The sequence below is a fragment of the Sturnus vulgaris genome, chromosome 2 (assembly GCF_052056855.1).
Source record: "Sturnus vulgaris isolate bStuVul1 chromosome 2, bStuVul1.hap1, whole genome shotgun sequence".
NCBI lineage: Eukaryota > Metazoa > Chordata > Aves > Passeriformes > Sturnidae > Sturnus > Sturnus vulgaris.
This window is the reverse complement of record NC_142244.1, coordinates 109,175,669-109,191,362: the sequence shown is the minus strand read 5'-3', so window position 1 is coordinate 109,191,362 and position 15,694 is coordinate 109,175,669. Positions and strand designations below refer to the sequence as shown.

At 35.1% G+C, this 15,694-nt stretch overlaps 1 protein-coding gene across 15 annotated transcripts in view; it reads left to right on the top strand.

The window, feature by feature from the left end:
- The window catches only part of DMD (dystrophin), a 1,142,416-nt gene that overhangs the window by 530,724 nt on the left and 595,998 nt on the right, over nt 1–15,694 (top strand). For 12 of the 15 annotated variants that reach the window (XM_088160350.1, XM_088160356.1, XM_088160354.1 and 9 more), the window contains 4 exons: nt 245–415; nt 9,346–9,525; nt 11,510–11,638; nt 13,232–13,402. In XM_088160350.1, coding sequence (XP_088016476.1) covers nt 245–415; nt 9,346–9,525; nt 11,510–11,638; nt 13,232–13,402 — 651 coding nt within the window. Of the gene's footprint in view, nt 1–244; nt 416–9,345; nt 9,526–11,509; nt 11,639–13,205; nt 13,403–15,694 lie in introns of those variants that run through there. The other 3 variants (XM_088160358.1, XM_088160362.1, XM_088160363.1) reach the window with 3 other exon arrangements.

Sequence of the window (15,694 nt, the reverse complement as noted above, 5' to 3'; positions counted from 1 at the left end):
TTGTTACTGGTTCAAACTCAATGCGTCTTTATACACATAATTTTCTTGTAGGTGTTTACATTCTAGCAGCAAAATTACTGATACTGAGAGAACAAATCAAGACATACCTATCCTAAAAGTGCAATTTCACCTGTGGAATCCGAAGTCTAGTTTCTATAGAAAAGTAGCCTACAGAAAACATTATACAAAAACCATCATACCTGTTTCACTGAAGGGTTAATAACCACAAGTTTTCTTCCTGCAGGTGACAGAAAAAAAGCAAGAGTTAGAGAAATGCTTGAAATTGTCCCGGAAACTACGGAAAGAGATCAATGCTCTGACAGAGTGGCTGGCAGCGACAGACGCAGAACTGACAAAGAGATCGGCTGCCCAGGGCATGCCGAGCAATTTGGATGCTGAAATTGCCTGGGGCAAGGTAACAATGCAACACACACATGTGAATATTACAGAGACATAGATTTATTTCGTGATAAAGAAAAAGAATTTAAAAGTATAGCGTTTTAGTTGGTGGAACTTCGTAAATGTTTTGGCATTGTCTCACCTTAGCATTAATGCTCAGAAAAGTTTAAACGACTTGTCTTTGCAGAGATCAATTGCATAATTCACCTTCACATTCCAATAATCTTCACTGAGATGAATTTTAAGTTAGAATTTAATTTCTTAGAGTACTATAAATCAACCACCCAGTATCCATGTAAAATAGAGATCTCTTACACCATCCTACTCATGGTTAGAAAGGTGTTAAATAGTAGATGAAAGATTAAAGATGGCAAACCACTATATATTCCACAAGTTCAGACAGCAGCCAGGATATTTGTTTTCTTACTCTTAGATTTGTCCTTTGCATTCTGGGGGCTTCCTACTTCCATGAGACTTCATCTTGAACTCATCTTTCAGGTTAAAACTCAAAGCCTAAATCAAAACTTTACTCAAAATCACAGTTTAGTTTGAAAAATAAAGAGATCTGTATAAAACAGAGTATTTCTTTGTGATGTTAAAACTTAGTGTGTTATCACTCAACACTAGCTACTCTATTTCATTTTCTGCACATGAAATAGAAATCCAGTCTAGCTGAGGACATAAACAAACCAAGTCATCATTATTCAAGTATACCAAAATCTGCATTTTAGAGTACGCCATTCTCTAACATTATCTGAAGCTTCAAAATTTCAAATACCTGTGTGCAGCCAGCATCATTTTGAACAAGTGTTTCTATGCAATTTCAAAAACAAGAAAAATCTCCTTAAACAGTACTGGGGGTTTCTGGAAAAAAGTCACTTCTGCTTTGTTTAATGGGAGAAATATTCTAAACCCTTTACTAGTTTCACTATACATTATAGAAATAGTCATGAATTATACACAGGTAATCTTCCTAATTTTTTTAATGGCATTGAAGATTCAAGGCACTCAAGTAAAATTTGTTTTGTGGGTTATTTTTTCTTTTTAGCTAACCCTTTCAAGTTTCTGAGCTTGATAAAGGGTCTTTAGCCTTAAAATGTATTGAGAATTTACAAACTAATAACAATACTAGAATAAAAATACTAGAATAACAATAATTTAACAAAACAGTTTGCAGATCTTTTGTTAGGTTTCGAGTTCTTTTTTTTTTTTTTTGGTTATCAGTCTCTAAGAATGACAGTATTTTAAAAGTGATATCCAAAAATATCAACTTTCTCTCTTACTAACTTACAATTACTGCTTTGACTACTGCAGTTTTTACTTTCAAATCAAAATCTAAATCCCTGCAACTCCCATTGCTCTCTCTTGTTGTTGCCTGATGTTTTTTCATTTTCACTTGCTGCTCTTCATGCAGTAAATTTTGTGCAGTTCCTCTCATTTCTTTGGACTGATAATTTGATCTTGGAATCATAGAATCGTGGTTGCTGGAAAAGAGCAAAATCTTGGAGTTGCACCTTTAGCCGAACACCACCATGGCAATTAACCACAGCACTAAGTGCCATGTCCAGTTGTTTCTGCAACACCTCCAGGGATGGTGACTCTGCCACTTCCCTGGACATCCCATTCCGATGCTTAACCAGCTTGAACATCCTCCAGATGAGAATGAACTGACCCTCCAGACCCTCCCCAGCTCCACTGCCCTTCTCTGGACTCACTCCAGCCCCTCAATGCCTCTCTTGTAGTGAGGTGCCCAAAACTGCACACAGGGTTTGAGGTGTGGCCTCACCAGTGCTGAGCACAGGGGGACAATCCCTGCCCTGCTCCTGCTGCCACACTATTGCTGATCCAGGCCAGGTGCCATTGGCCTTCCTGGCCCCCTGGGCACACCTGGCTCATGTTCATACCTGTCAACCAACACCCCCAATTTCTTCTCTGCTATGCAGCTTTCCAGTAACTCTTTAGCACCCATAACGAAGGACAAATGCCAGATTTTTAAGAGACAAGATTAGAAAATCTTCATGTTTTAGCATCCCCAAACAAACCTGCTAGGTAGTTAGGCCATTCACCCAGTAAAATAAAAATAATCTTCAGTGGCGACTACACAGTAAACTTCTACTGAAACAGAAACGTGCACTACACGTTCTTGTTGATCTAGATGTATGTAGCTTCTCAGGTGTTTAAAGAGAACAATTTGTCCTTAATATCATTTTATTGTTAGATATGAACCTTAATGCTTCAGAAATTGCATAATTAGGAGCTAAAACCTGATGATTTGTGCAGCTGCACAGTGGGAAGCCTTTGTTATGTCTTAAGCTTGCTACAACAAGTACAACGTATTTTTATCTGAAGACAACCAGAAAAGGTAATAAGGGCTAATTAAAATAAGAACTATTAACATGAAAAAATATATCAGACAGGAACCACTCCAACTTCTAATCTTAAAGAGTGCCGTTGAGTATTGTAAATCCTCACAGGGAATTGATACATAAAACTTTGAAGGAAAAATTGGTAAAAAGGATATTTTGGCTTCAAACACTCCCTAAAGCCTTCACTACAATCAAAATTCATTTGTTACCTCAGCTCTTCCCCTTCACTCAGTTCATCACTAAAAAAAGAACAAACAAACAATTTTGGGTGAGAGCAGCTGGCTCTTGGCAAAATATGTATGTACTGAGTGGTTTTCAAAATTCCATTTTAAGATTGCCTTTTAGGAAATATAAACAAATATTCACATATATATAAGCAGACCTTTAATGTGGAACAATCCAACAGGTAGTATATGAGGCAAATATTAGACTTACAAGTGTAAATATTTGCAGAAATTATGTGGATTATGCTTTTTCCTAAAGAATCTGCTCCCACTAAGAGACAGTGCTGCATTTTATCCTGGACGCTTTAAAATTCTTGTGGGGACTTCATAAATAAATACCATGCTGATACTCCTTTGTGGATTTCATTGAGGCATCACACAAAATTGTACATCAATAATTTAGTCCCCAGAACCAGAGCCTCATAGTACCTGATTAATGTCACAGCTTTGGGCTTTGGACTTCCTGGGTAAGTAGGCTGCCAAAGACAGTAACCAATCTAATGAAATGCACTGGGAGATGAATTAAGCCCAGCAGATTCCCATTGTGACAAAAGTCTGCAGAAAAACTAAGATGGAAAATGGAGAGGGAGAGAGGAGAATTCAATAGTGCAAATGAACTGAAAATTGGATGTCTGCTGCTGTCAATATATCTAAGCAGAGAGCTAATAATCTTTTTTCTTTACAGGACAAGGAAGCAGTTATATTTATTAGTGCACTTATTTCTAATTCATTTTCAGCACCCAGGTCTTCTTAAAAGTGAAAAGAACTCAGAGGGTTACAAAGATAATTATAGAGTTGACAATAAAAGAAATCATACATTTGAACATTGTCTTCAAGGTATAAACACCTAGAAGTAAAAAGGAATGTCCATCTTGAATAGGAAATGAAGCTAATGAAAGATAGCATTAATCTGGACATCAATGGAAATGTGTTATTTGTTCCTGTGTAGAATTTTTCAAGAAATGGAACAAAAACTTGGCTGAGTTATGTGAAATGAGATGGGCAATATACTGAAGACTGTAAATCCTGCCTTTCTGCTCAGTAAAGACAAGCTAAATCTTTCTATTTGAATTCAGCTCTGTTATAATAGATAAGAAAAATTACATGCGGGTGGAAAGATAGGAATTAAACATTGTATATTAGAAATCCATTTATAATTAGAAGTCTGATTTAGTGAACATATTTATCACTGAAGACATTAACAACTGCAGGGTTTATTTGTCTTTTAATCAGGAACTGGACTGATAAGAATTAGATTGCCAGGAAACCATGTTCTTAAAAAGGAAATGGCAGATGGTATTACCAGGAAAATTCTGTATCACTCCCTACTATCAGCAGTATGACTCTGCCAATGCTTTAATCTGATTTTTTAACACAGTGTGTAATACCAGTGAGTATAAAGTTGACTTGAAGTACTTAGCATTACATTTAGCAACATATTTCCTGTCAGTAATATCCATAAAAGAAGACAAACTGTAAATTGTGTCAACTGATTCATAGTCACTGGCCAAAATGCAATAAAAATAAAAGGTGTGCTGTAAATAAACAAATAAATATGTATAATCAACCACTGAGAAGACCATAATGTCAGCTTCTGATTAATTCTGCAATCCCACCTGTGAGAGTTGAGCCACCTAATTTCTTTTAGAAAGATTTAAATTGCAAAGGGTATTTTCAAGTAATCCACAGCACACAGGCAGTGCACTGGCACACAGAACTGTTCTTCCTACATTCATTGTTTTTGTGTTTTTCAATCTACATTTGTTAATCACTGTCACAGCTAAATATAGTATCCCCTGCATTTACTTACAATTCTGTTTTGTTCGAAAAAAAATCATTACTTGATCTTGGTACATGGTAGTTTTATCATTATAAAATATAGCTCAGAAACTCTTTTTACCACATCTTCAGAAAAATAAACGGAACCGACATAATAATAATACTAATAATACCACAAAAACCACCAAAAACCCCATTTCTATGTAACTCCTGTTTTCAAACATAATTAATTTCTAGTTGGTATTTGGTGAAGAGAGGGTTGTACACAAACCATCACAGTAAACTGAAACAATCAAGTAAAAACAAAGCAAAACAGTTATAACAAAAACCCCTGTAAGTATATTTTAGTAAACTGAAAGATTAAGAGTATGTCACAGCACAGTAGGATCAGGGAAAGAACTGTGAACACCACTCAAATTGTAAATATCTGCATAGGGAACTGCAATTATTTGTTCTAACATGATTCATCCTGTCAAACTATGGATCCATATGTAAAGTAGATAAAATATTATTGTATTCAGCTACAAACCACTTATAAATTCTCAGCAAAGCTCATCCCTATGACTTTTCACACTACAGCATGATTTGCCTTCTGCACAGATTTCAACCCATCCAAAGTTGTTTTTTAAACAGAACTTCTATTTTGTACTGCAGCTCCTTCCCTGAGGTTTTGATGGATGAAACTGGTGTGAGGCAAGCTCAGGTTCTGCTTCTCCCCATTCTGATGTTTCTGGAAAGGGGATTAGAAACTAATCACCTGAGACATGCTCTGCATGCAGAGTCCCACCAGTCTGTCTGATTGCTTTAATTTCCTGGGTGCCAGGAACCTAGATGCCATTTCTCTTGGAAATGTTCAAGTCCTAGAAGTTCTGTGGTGGTGTAATCTCCCAGTTTTGATTAAAGCAGGCTAGCAACATTTTTCTTATGGCCATGAGTGAGAAAAGAATAGCAGTTCCATAAAAAGCAAAGGAAACATTCCACACAAATTAATTTTTTTGGTCAGAGAATTTACATTATGGCATTTTGTACCAAATAGCCATAGCTGGCACTTCAGAAAAGTGGAAATACAGGAGCTGCTTCCAAAGAGGCACTTCAGAATTTGGTCTAACTGAATAACTGAAATTTGAATGGGAAGAGATTCACATAATCTTAATTAACTTTTGTATCTGCCAGCAGATATGAGGTATGATCCTAAATAATGGTATATATAAAGAAGTGTTTGCTATATATGTGTGTGTGTGTGTGTGTGTGTCCTTAATATAATCTGTATCATTTTTATACATATTTTATTGGAGATATCTTTCCTGGAGGTATTTATGGAACCTTTCTCTTCCAGCAGGCAATACACACTTGAATAATATTTTGTTTTATAAATAAATATACTAGTCTTAGAGAAAAAAAAAAAAGAAAAAAAAAGTGAATGTAATTACTTCACTAGAATGCTAAACAGCAGAATGAATATAATCTGTTTTGGAATTGTTCAACATTGCAGATAAATTTTCACAGCTATAAGTGAATGCTCAGTGTTAGGTTGTCTAGTTCAATCTTTTGTTTACATGTTTTTGTTTCCCCAAGATGCCATGATTCTATCAGGAAAATAGCGTCTTCACAACTCCTAAAGTTCTGTATTATTTTAATGTTTCATATTTTCACCCTGATAAGCACACAAAATCAAATCGTATAAATTGCCTAGTCCTTCTGGGAAGACTTTCACCACTTCATTTGATAATGTTTCATATTGTATACATTGTGGTGGTGTTTGGGGGATTTTTTTTAAGGTGCTAGATGTTTTAAATGTCATTCTTAACTTACAAAGCTAATTCTATTAATTCCGTAGTTTAAATTCTACAACTTTTTTTATATATTTTCAAATAAACTGCACAGCTGGAATGCAATTTCATGTTATGACAACCAGAAGGGAGCTTAAATCCAGCAAGACTGTGTCAAACTTGCTCTTTAAAAATTAGGAGAATTTAAAACCACTCCTTGAGTTTTACTGAAATAATCTTGTTAAATCCTGGCATCATAACAAATTCTTTTTTTGTTTTATATAATGTTGTTGAATTAATAGCAGTTGTTTTAACGTTTTTCCTTACAGAAAATTTACCAGTGCTGTCTGTTATATCGCACTGAACAAAGTATGTTAGACTATCACTTTCTAGTAATACTTGAGAGAAAAATGGGAATTTTTTTAGGAATATAATGCAGACATGCAATTAGAAACAAACCAAAAATGTCTTATTGAAGTTGTGAAAGTTTACGTGGTGCACATCACAACCTACAGAGGGAGTCGTAGCTGATAATGCAGCATGGAATCCCACTGACCCTGCTAGTTTTACAGCTTTATGCAGTGGGTCGAGTATTTTATACATAAAGACTTGTAATAATGGAGATTTAAAGTACTGAGGAAGATGCTTTTCTCACTTCAATGTTGTGTTGAAGGGCACAATGGTTTTTAAGGCAGTGAGGGGAAGTGTGATTTCCTTGGTTCCCTTACTTGCAATTACATAGGGAGTTAAAAATCTGTACTGTTCTATTGCACCTAGTCTTTAGTTTACATTATTTCTTTACTTTGAAAGAAATAACTCATTTCCTACACATAGGGAATTACACATGTGATTTTTGGGTAGCGGTTTTGTTTAATAGACATTTAATTGATCCATCTGTTTACTATCTGGGATTAATATTTATTTATACAACCCAAGATTGGTTGACATTTTCATAAATGTAAAATACAAAAGAAACCATAACACATGGTAAATACACTTCAGAGAGTTTTTTCCAAATGAAAGTAAATAGTTTAGAAAAATAAATAAATCTGATCAAAATTTTCTATACTCAGTTGAAGGTGAATTATATCCTTTGTGTTATTCTTTTTTCATGATGACAGTTTACACCTGCTGTGAAACAGATAAAACAGTACTAGAAGAGGGCAAGTTTTTCCTTTAATCTGACAAGGACCTGCTGAAATTTTAAACTCTCTTTTTCAAATTCTATAATTATAGAGTATGTTGTTAATAATTTGCATCAATAATGCCTTTGTTCTAGTACATATCTTCTGTATTTTAGAAAATTGATAGAATGCAGAAAATTTCTCATGCTTACATGAAATACAAGTGTAAGACCTTTTCTCTGAAATAACATTCAAAATGAGATCCTGAATTCTGTTAAGCATAGGAAGTGAGCTGCTGCTTTAAGCGTGACACGCCAAATAAGTTGAAGGTACTATTAAGGTTCTATTTTACCAAAAATAAGACTTTTATACTGCCTTTATTGAAAAAATGGACATTCTACTTTCACTATCAATATATTATCAAAAAAATTATATTGATCTGTGACCATGAGAGATGTGATAACATGGAGGTCATAAAGGTGGAGTTCTACTGTGTAGCAGCATTCATCCTGAGATGGAAGTACTGTGTTTGCCATTTGTTTGAAGTGATTTTTTCACTGTATTCAATTTTCTAGGAGAATTTCGTGTCTCTGAAGACTAGTGCTTCTTCCTTTTCTACTAAGTTCTGTTTGTATTAATCATGGAATACTTAGTTTCTGCTTGCAGTTTTATTTTATATGCAGAGATTTATATGCCTGGATCGTTGCTATCAGGTGCCAAAGATCTCAGATATATTTCCCTCATAAAACTGGCTATATGTAAATTAAGTGTAAGGAGTTTGTGCCTCTCCTTGAGTATTCAGCAAGACTGTTGTACTTTGCACTGTGTCATCTCACTGTTTAGTATTTAAACACCTTCTTTTTTACATGTTGTCTAAATATGTTGCGATTTGTTCCTTTTGTTAGACTTCTTGCATGTTGCAGTATATATTAAGCCATGAATAATGAGTAAATTATGTAACCTTACATATCAGACCTATAAGGTAATATAACAGTGGGAAGAGATGCTGGAAATCTAACTTTATAGCACTGCATATGTGTTGTAGTCATTCAAGCTTAGAAATGCTATGGGCGATAGCTTATTTTAGTGTTTTGGTTTGCAGAATGAAATACCAAGTGAATGTAATGAAAATGTGCATTTCTACAATTAGGAAACAAGTTTAACGGAAGAAAATAACATGATTTCTTCTGAAAAATATTGCATTGACAAATATTAAAGTAATAAAATATTCACCAAACTATTTCTTATGGAGTTTTCTGTCTTAAGATGTCATAATGATGCTGTATTATTGTCCCATTTATTATGGAGGCTCTATATGCTATTTGATAACTATCTATTATATGAACAGTAACTTTAAACATTGTTATAGAAATATTATAAAATGTGTATTCATTTTTAATAATTAAGTATTAAAACTATATTTTGAACACTGAAATGAAAGACAATTCCCCTTTTTTAAAAAAATTAAGCTATTGCAAGAAGATGAAGAATAGATACATTTTTTTCAGAGCTCAAAAGAAACAATTTGTTTTCTATTTGCTGCTCTTCAAAGAATGCCTTCCCCTCCTATGAGAAGCCAGACTGTGTGTTCTAGTATAAACCTGCTGCCTGATTTAATATTTCATGTTCTAATGTGGATAATTTTTAATTCCCAGAAATTTTATTTCTTGTTCTGCTCGTGTAGGCAACGCGGAAGGAGATTGAGAAACGTCAGGTCCAGCTTAAGAGCATCAGTGACTTAGGAGAGAACTTGAAGGCAGTGATGAAAGGAAAGGAAAGTCTCGTGGATGATAAACTCAGCCTGCTGAACAGCAACTGGAAAGCGGTAACTTCCCGTGCTGAGGAATGGTTCAATCTCTTACTGGTAAGGAAAATGCATTTCTTCACACAGAGGAAATGTTGGTTTCCAGCTGTACATGCCCAGCCGTATAGAAGTGCTTTTTCTGGTGCCTTGGACTGTGCTTATTGAACACACAGGTACACAGACAATCAATTGATTGTTGTTTAGTACATTGTGCACGTTTTGAGAATCTGATTGAGTACTGAGTAGAATCTCGATTGTTAGCAGTTTGCAATCCTGTCTGTCTCAAGAGTTCTTGCATTGTTGTTGGTTTGGGATTTCTTCCTAATAAATGAAATGCAGTTTCAAGGACAGAGACTACTTCAGTAGTCAAGCAAAAGAAATAATCAAATAAATTGAGGAAGTTTTAGTATTGATACCAACAACATCAGCTACTTTTGGCTGCATTAGCATTTCTGTTTGGAATAATACAATTGGGAAATAAGTTTCCACTTGCAAGTTGGTTTGGCCCACAGGGTCGTTCTGATGTGTGTGAATTTGATTCATTTCAGAGGCAATTAAATCATAAGCTCTTCTCAGGGTGCACACCTTAGGTGCCGAAGGACTATTATTTGGTCTTTCAGAACTTCAAAATCCTCCTTTGGATAGTTTTATAGGGCATGTTTGGGTGGGGATAATTCCTTAAAGGGACTGGATTAAGCCCAGTAGACAGTTAAATCCCTAATACACATTTCATACCAATTCAGGAGCCTCTTCCTCAGCTGCCTCAAACGACAGATAATCACATAACTTTATTCTGCCTTCAAATTCATTCTGTCATGAAGAGGTGACAGCTTGAACCCTTAACTACAGAAGGATCTTAATCACTGAGCTGTTGGAATGCTTTGGGAAATCTTGCCTGCTGTTTCTGTTCCTGAGAGCATGGAAATGCAGTTTCACCCCAGAGAAACAGAAGTGATTTTTAAGGGTGTGTTGGCCGTTGTCATGACTTTTCATGGCTCGATGTGTTGGAACTCCACTAGAGTCTATATGGCTGCATTACTCATACTTTGGCAATAAATATACAGCATCACTACAGGGCTTCTTCAGCTGAGTAAGGTATCCAGGTGAAAGTATCTGGAAAACTTAAGCTTTTCATTCAGAATCATGTAGGTGCACAGATTTAATGTGGAACTGATTATAAGAAGCATATAATAGAGTTTACACGTTGATACAGCTATGTATTCCTGTACATTCTCTCTCTCTTTGCTTTGGAATCTGTGGTTAATATTTGCTAAAAAAGATGATAAAAAAGTCTAAGAGAGGTAATTGAGGATTTTTTTACTAATTTTAGAACAGTGTAAAATAAAGGTAGGTCCATTTGGGGGCCAAAAGAGCTAGTAATACCTTTGATTTTGGGTGTGTGGTCTACATATGTATTGTGTGGGATATGCATAGGCCACATTCTACTAAGCTCACCCTAAAACACAGTGTTTCAAATGAAGCAGGGAAATGAAGATTTATCAGAATATCAACTAGGATAGCTTTTAAAAAGCAAAGTCTCAAAGCAGAGAAGTTAGATGAAATGTCCATAAGAGGTTTAGATACAAGGCTCCCAGTCCTGATTGTGATTTTGCAAGTGCATCCTTGTGGCCATCTGAGTTTCAGACAATTTACTGTCTTCCCAAAATGAATTCTGTAGCTTGTTCTTGGGAAACACTCCTTTGCACCTGCAGTAGGTCTGGCTAACAGCTTCCTGTTCCTCTGAGCAGCCTCACTGAGCTGCCAACACCTGTGTCTCGCTGTGAATTTATCATCCTGCTGCCTGTCACTTTGGAACCTTCTCTCTGTCTCTCCTAGAATGTCTTTTTAAAGAAACGTAACATGTAAAGTGAAGCAAACAAACAACAGATTCTATCCTTCACAAAACAAGAAGTTGCTGTATTAAATAAACAAGTTTCTATAATGTCATAATGTGTGCATGTTTGCCACAGTTGGCATAACTACAGCTGTTATTTCAGTTCTGATTACATTTTTTGTATCCAGTATTTACCTTTTCCACATACAGGAATATCAAAAGCACATGGAGGCTTTTGATCAGAATGTAGCTAATGTCACTACTTGGATGTATCGTGCTGAAATACTTTTGGATGAATCTGACAAACAAAAACCCCAGCAAAAAGAGGAAATTCTTAAGGTAAAAAATGTGATTTTCTAGAAAGCATTAATTTTATTCTAAAAAGGACTGTGTCAAAACTAGCATATTTCAAAAGGTATCACACATTGATTAAAATTCTCCTTTCTGTGATAAAGATACCCTCTGGCAGCTTGTAGATTACTTAATAAATTTGCTCTCTATTACCAAAATTATATCCCTTCAGAAATAAAACCAGATTGTTATTATAATTTTTGGGATCTTCCTGGTGAGTAGAACAGCAGCTTATTAAACATATGTCTGCTGGAAAATACTCCTTTAACACAAGGTTTTGTTATGTTTTGTTTGAACAAAATCTCTTTTTTTTTTCCTTGTCGCCTTCATTTTTAACTATATTTCTGCTTTTCTGTGATCCTTTTCCAATATGTATGATATTTCTGTCATATAACTGTGTTAATTCTACAAACATTTCTTACATTGAGGCTAGATCAGCCACAGACAAGAATATTGTATGGTGAACTAGCTGTAGGATCAGGGTTAGTGTATTGCAGAAGGTTATAGTTGACCAGTGCATCATTTGAGCAACTGATGAAAAATCAGCTTGTAATATGGATATATATGCTAAAATATTTCATTTTAAATACCTTATTTAAGAATACCAAATTATTATCAATAGAGACTTTTCCTTTTCTTCTGAAGTCAATGTGAAATTTTACTTTGTATTGAATTCCATGGTCAGTACATAATATTTGAGTAAGGGTTTGCAAATCAAAATCAAAATTGTATTGCTGACACTGCCATAATGATGCCATGTACTACAGCGAAATTTTACAAATTCCAGGGCAGAACAAAATGAATGCCTCATTGATCTCAGCAGGATTATGAGACTGGCTTTTGTAGATGAATGAACAATTTTGCCACCATCAGATACAAAGTAAAATTATCAATACTTGTTTATATGTTTGCATTGCACAAAGGCATTTCATGCAGGCAGTAAAATGTAATTCTTAATGCCCAACTGTATGTCTGATTCCCAAATGTCTTGCTATGTATTTTTGGTCTCTGCCTGTACTGGGTTCTTCTGTTAAGATTAATATTGGATAAAGGCTTTTGCCATCTCGGGTTTTTGCGGGGGTTTTCTTGGTTTGTTTTTTTCAAATTTGTGATAGATTTATAGGAAAAAAAAAATAGGACTTTTTTTTAAAACTGGTCATTTTTACTTGCCTGAACTATGACCCTGAACAGTAATGAAAGCAACAATTAAATATCCATTTCTATAATACATGAATTAACAGCTCTTCCTAGCTTTAGGAGCATAGAATAATTTAGTGCACCCTGAAATATGCTGCAATATTATTGCAGATAAGAATCTGCCTAGAAATAATGATCACCATTAATTTCCTCTAGGAGATATTAAAACAGACATGTAGATACATTCCCCCTATCAATTAGAGGGCTATGCGTGGGCATGTCATCTAAGGTATTTCTACTGGATTTACACACTCATGCATAATTATCTGAATTTGCTGTGTGGTTTTGCTCCCTATTCCTTTGCACACTTTCTCTCTCTCTCTCTTTCTCTCTCTTTGCATTTATTACTAACTTCAAGCCCTGTCTCTTGCTCACGGACTGTAGCGCTTAAAGGCTGAGCTGAATGACATTCACCCCAAGGTGGACTCTGTGCGTGACCAGGCCAGAGACTTGATGGCAAACCGTGGGGATCACTGCAGGAAAGTAGTAGAGCCTAAACTCTCAGAGCTCAACCAGCGATTTGCAGCTATATCACAGAGAATTAAGAGTGTAAAGGTAGGAGGACTTGCTTCCATAAGGAGATGCATAAAAAGTGGTGTTTGTGTAAGGTGCACTTTTGCAACTACATAGTGGGCTACAGTTCCTCCAAATAATAAGCTTTTAAAGGAAAACAATTTAGAGCACAAGGATTTAATTTTATTAATTATGAAGATTTGGGGGTTTTGGCATTAAGGTCTTTTCTCACTGTTTCACTATTAAAATCATTCACTGACTTTATTTGAATGTAACAAAGATTATTCATTAACTTACAAAAAATGACCTTTTTTCACTAAATCACTAACTTTGTAAAGTATTAGTAGCTTTTTTTTTCATATAGATTGGGTTTTGAGAGCTAATTTTTCTTCAAGTGCATTTAGTCTTTTCCTATGAGTCTGGAGTTCATCAATGCTGGAGATAGAAATATATAGGAAGAGATTATATCAATTTTACTTCAGCTACTCATCTGTGCAACCAACTTGACTGTTAAATCTGAATTCAGTGTGAATTAGGTAATTTTTTAGCCAAGTTGTGCCTTCTGAATTAGAATGAAGAAGGATATAAGCCACCTGCTTTCTCCATTGTATTTGCTGCCTTATTATGACAAGCTATTCAGCAGATTAAATGAGGCAGCCACGCAGGTTGGTATATGGGATAGTGGGAATGCACGGATCCTGATCTAAACTCTTATTGCTGGTCACTGTACTAACACAGGAAATAAATGCACAGAGGATCCATGGCAAAGCAGGAAATAAGCTTTGCAAAAGACATAAGCAAAGAGGTATGGTTTCCATGTGTAGCTGGGGTCTGTGCAGAGCTCAATATCCTGCCTAACCAGCATATCTTTGTGGATAATTGAGTTTATTTACGTTTCATTTCTGAAGCAAAATAATATCTTCTGAATAAAGGTAACATTTTTTTTTTTCCTAATGCCCATCAGTAGGACTTCAGCCATTCCAGCTTCTTACCTACTTCTTACAAATGTACAAACTATAGCCTGAGGACATCTTTGCAAGAACTGTGTTGTCTGATGTTTTTGCTCTGAACACTTGCTCTCTGCAGTCTGGATTCCCATCTCAGTTTTACTTTGCACTTCCATGTTGTTGTAAACTTGCAGAGTTGACACAGCCTTTGGTGGGATCCTGTTATTGTTATCCTGAAATTACTGCTTGTCTTAGGGAAAATGGGACTGCTTGTAGATAGGTTATAGGATGTTCAGTGTTTGCACTGCTTGTTGTGGGCTCACTCAGAGAAGGGACAAAATGAATTTTGATGAAGATGAAGAGTCTTCAGAACACAGCCTGCAAATGTCTTCCACCTGCAGCCTTCTCTCTCAGGTTTTCTTCCAGTTCTCAAGGCAAGGTGGGCTGGAATTGGTAGAACCACACTAAGATATAGAGAAGTGCCCAGCAAGATGAGAAGAATTACTACAGCACACAAATTTTAATGGTAAATTATAATTTAGGGGACCTTTTCCCAGACCTTGGAAAATGCACAGGTAGAATATGATTCACAAAGGATATTACTATTATAAGTATTGCATCAGATAGAGAGGTAAAAACTGGTCTGAGTTATTGACTATTCTACTGACTTATTATATTCATTTGGATAAAGGACCAAATTACTGGGTACTTTATTTTGTCTACATGTATAATGTAGGTAATTGTACTTTCCTAATGATTTCAGCTTCATGAGCTGGAAAATTATTATTATTATTGGGTGGTATGCTTCCTAAGTGCATTTTTTTTTTCTCTTTTCCCCCCATATTTAGGTAAAATTATTCACTCTGTGAAAAATTAAAACATAAATTCAAGAGAATTGAAAGCTCTCATAACTTATTTTCAAAAATTTCTCATCTTTCTTCAAGTTAGCTATATTTTTTTAAATACTAACAATAATCAGTACAACAGTGAAGTAAATAAGAAATGATCCATTAAGTCAGTGAAGGATAGTATATAATTGCCATGTTCTGAATTAACAAAATGCTCATAGTATACTGAAATAAGACAATATTTTCAAGTAGTCTTTGAACATCATTCAATTACTAGAATTCATTTAGTATTTTTCTTTCCATTTTCCTCTTTGCTATTGTTTTTAGCCTTTTTCAGAGACTATAAATTTCATATTCCAATTTTATTAGTTGGTTTGTCTTTTAATAAGATTTAAGTGCTTTAGAAAATATCCTTCAGAGCATTTGAGAAGAAATTACTGTGTAGTTTTCTATTATTTCCAACTCAGCTGAAGTGCATGATGAGTGTAATTCTGAGCCTCTTAATGAAAATTTGTGAGCACAGTATTATTCTCTATAAA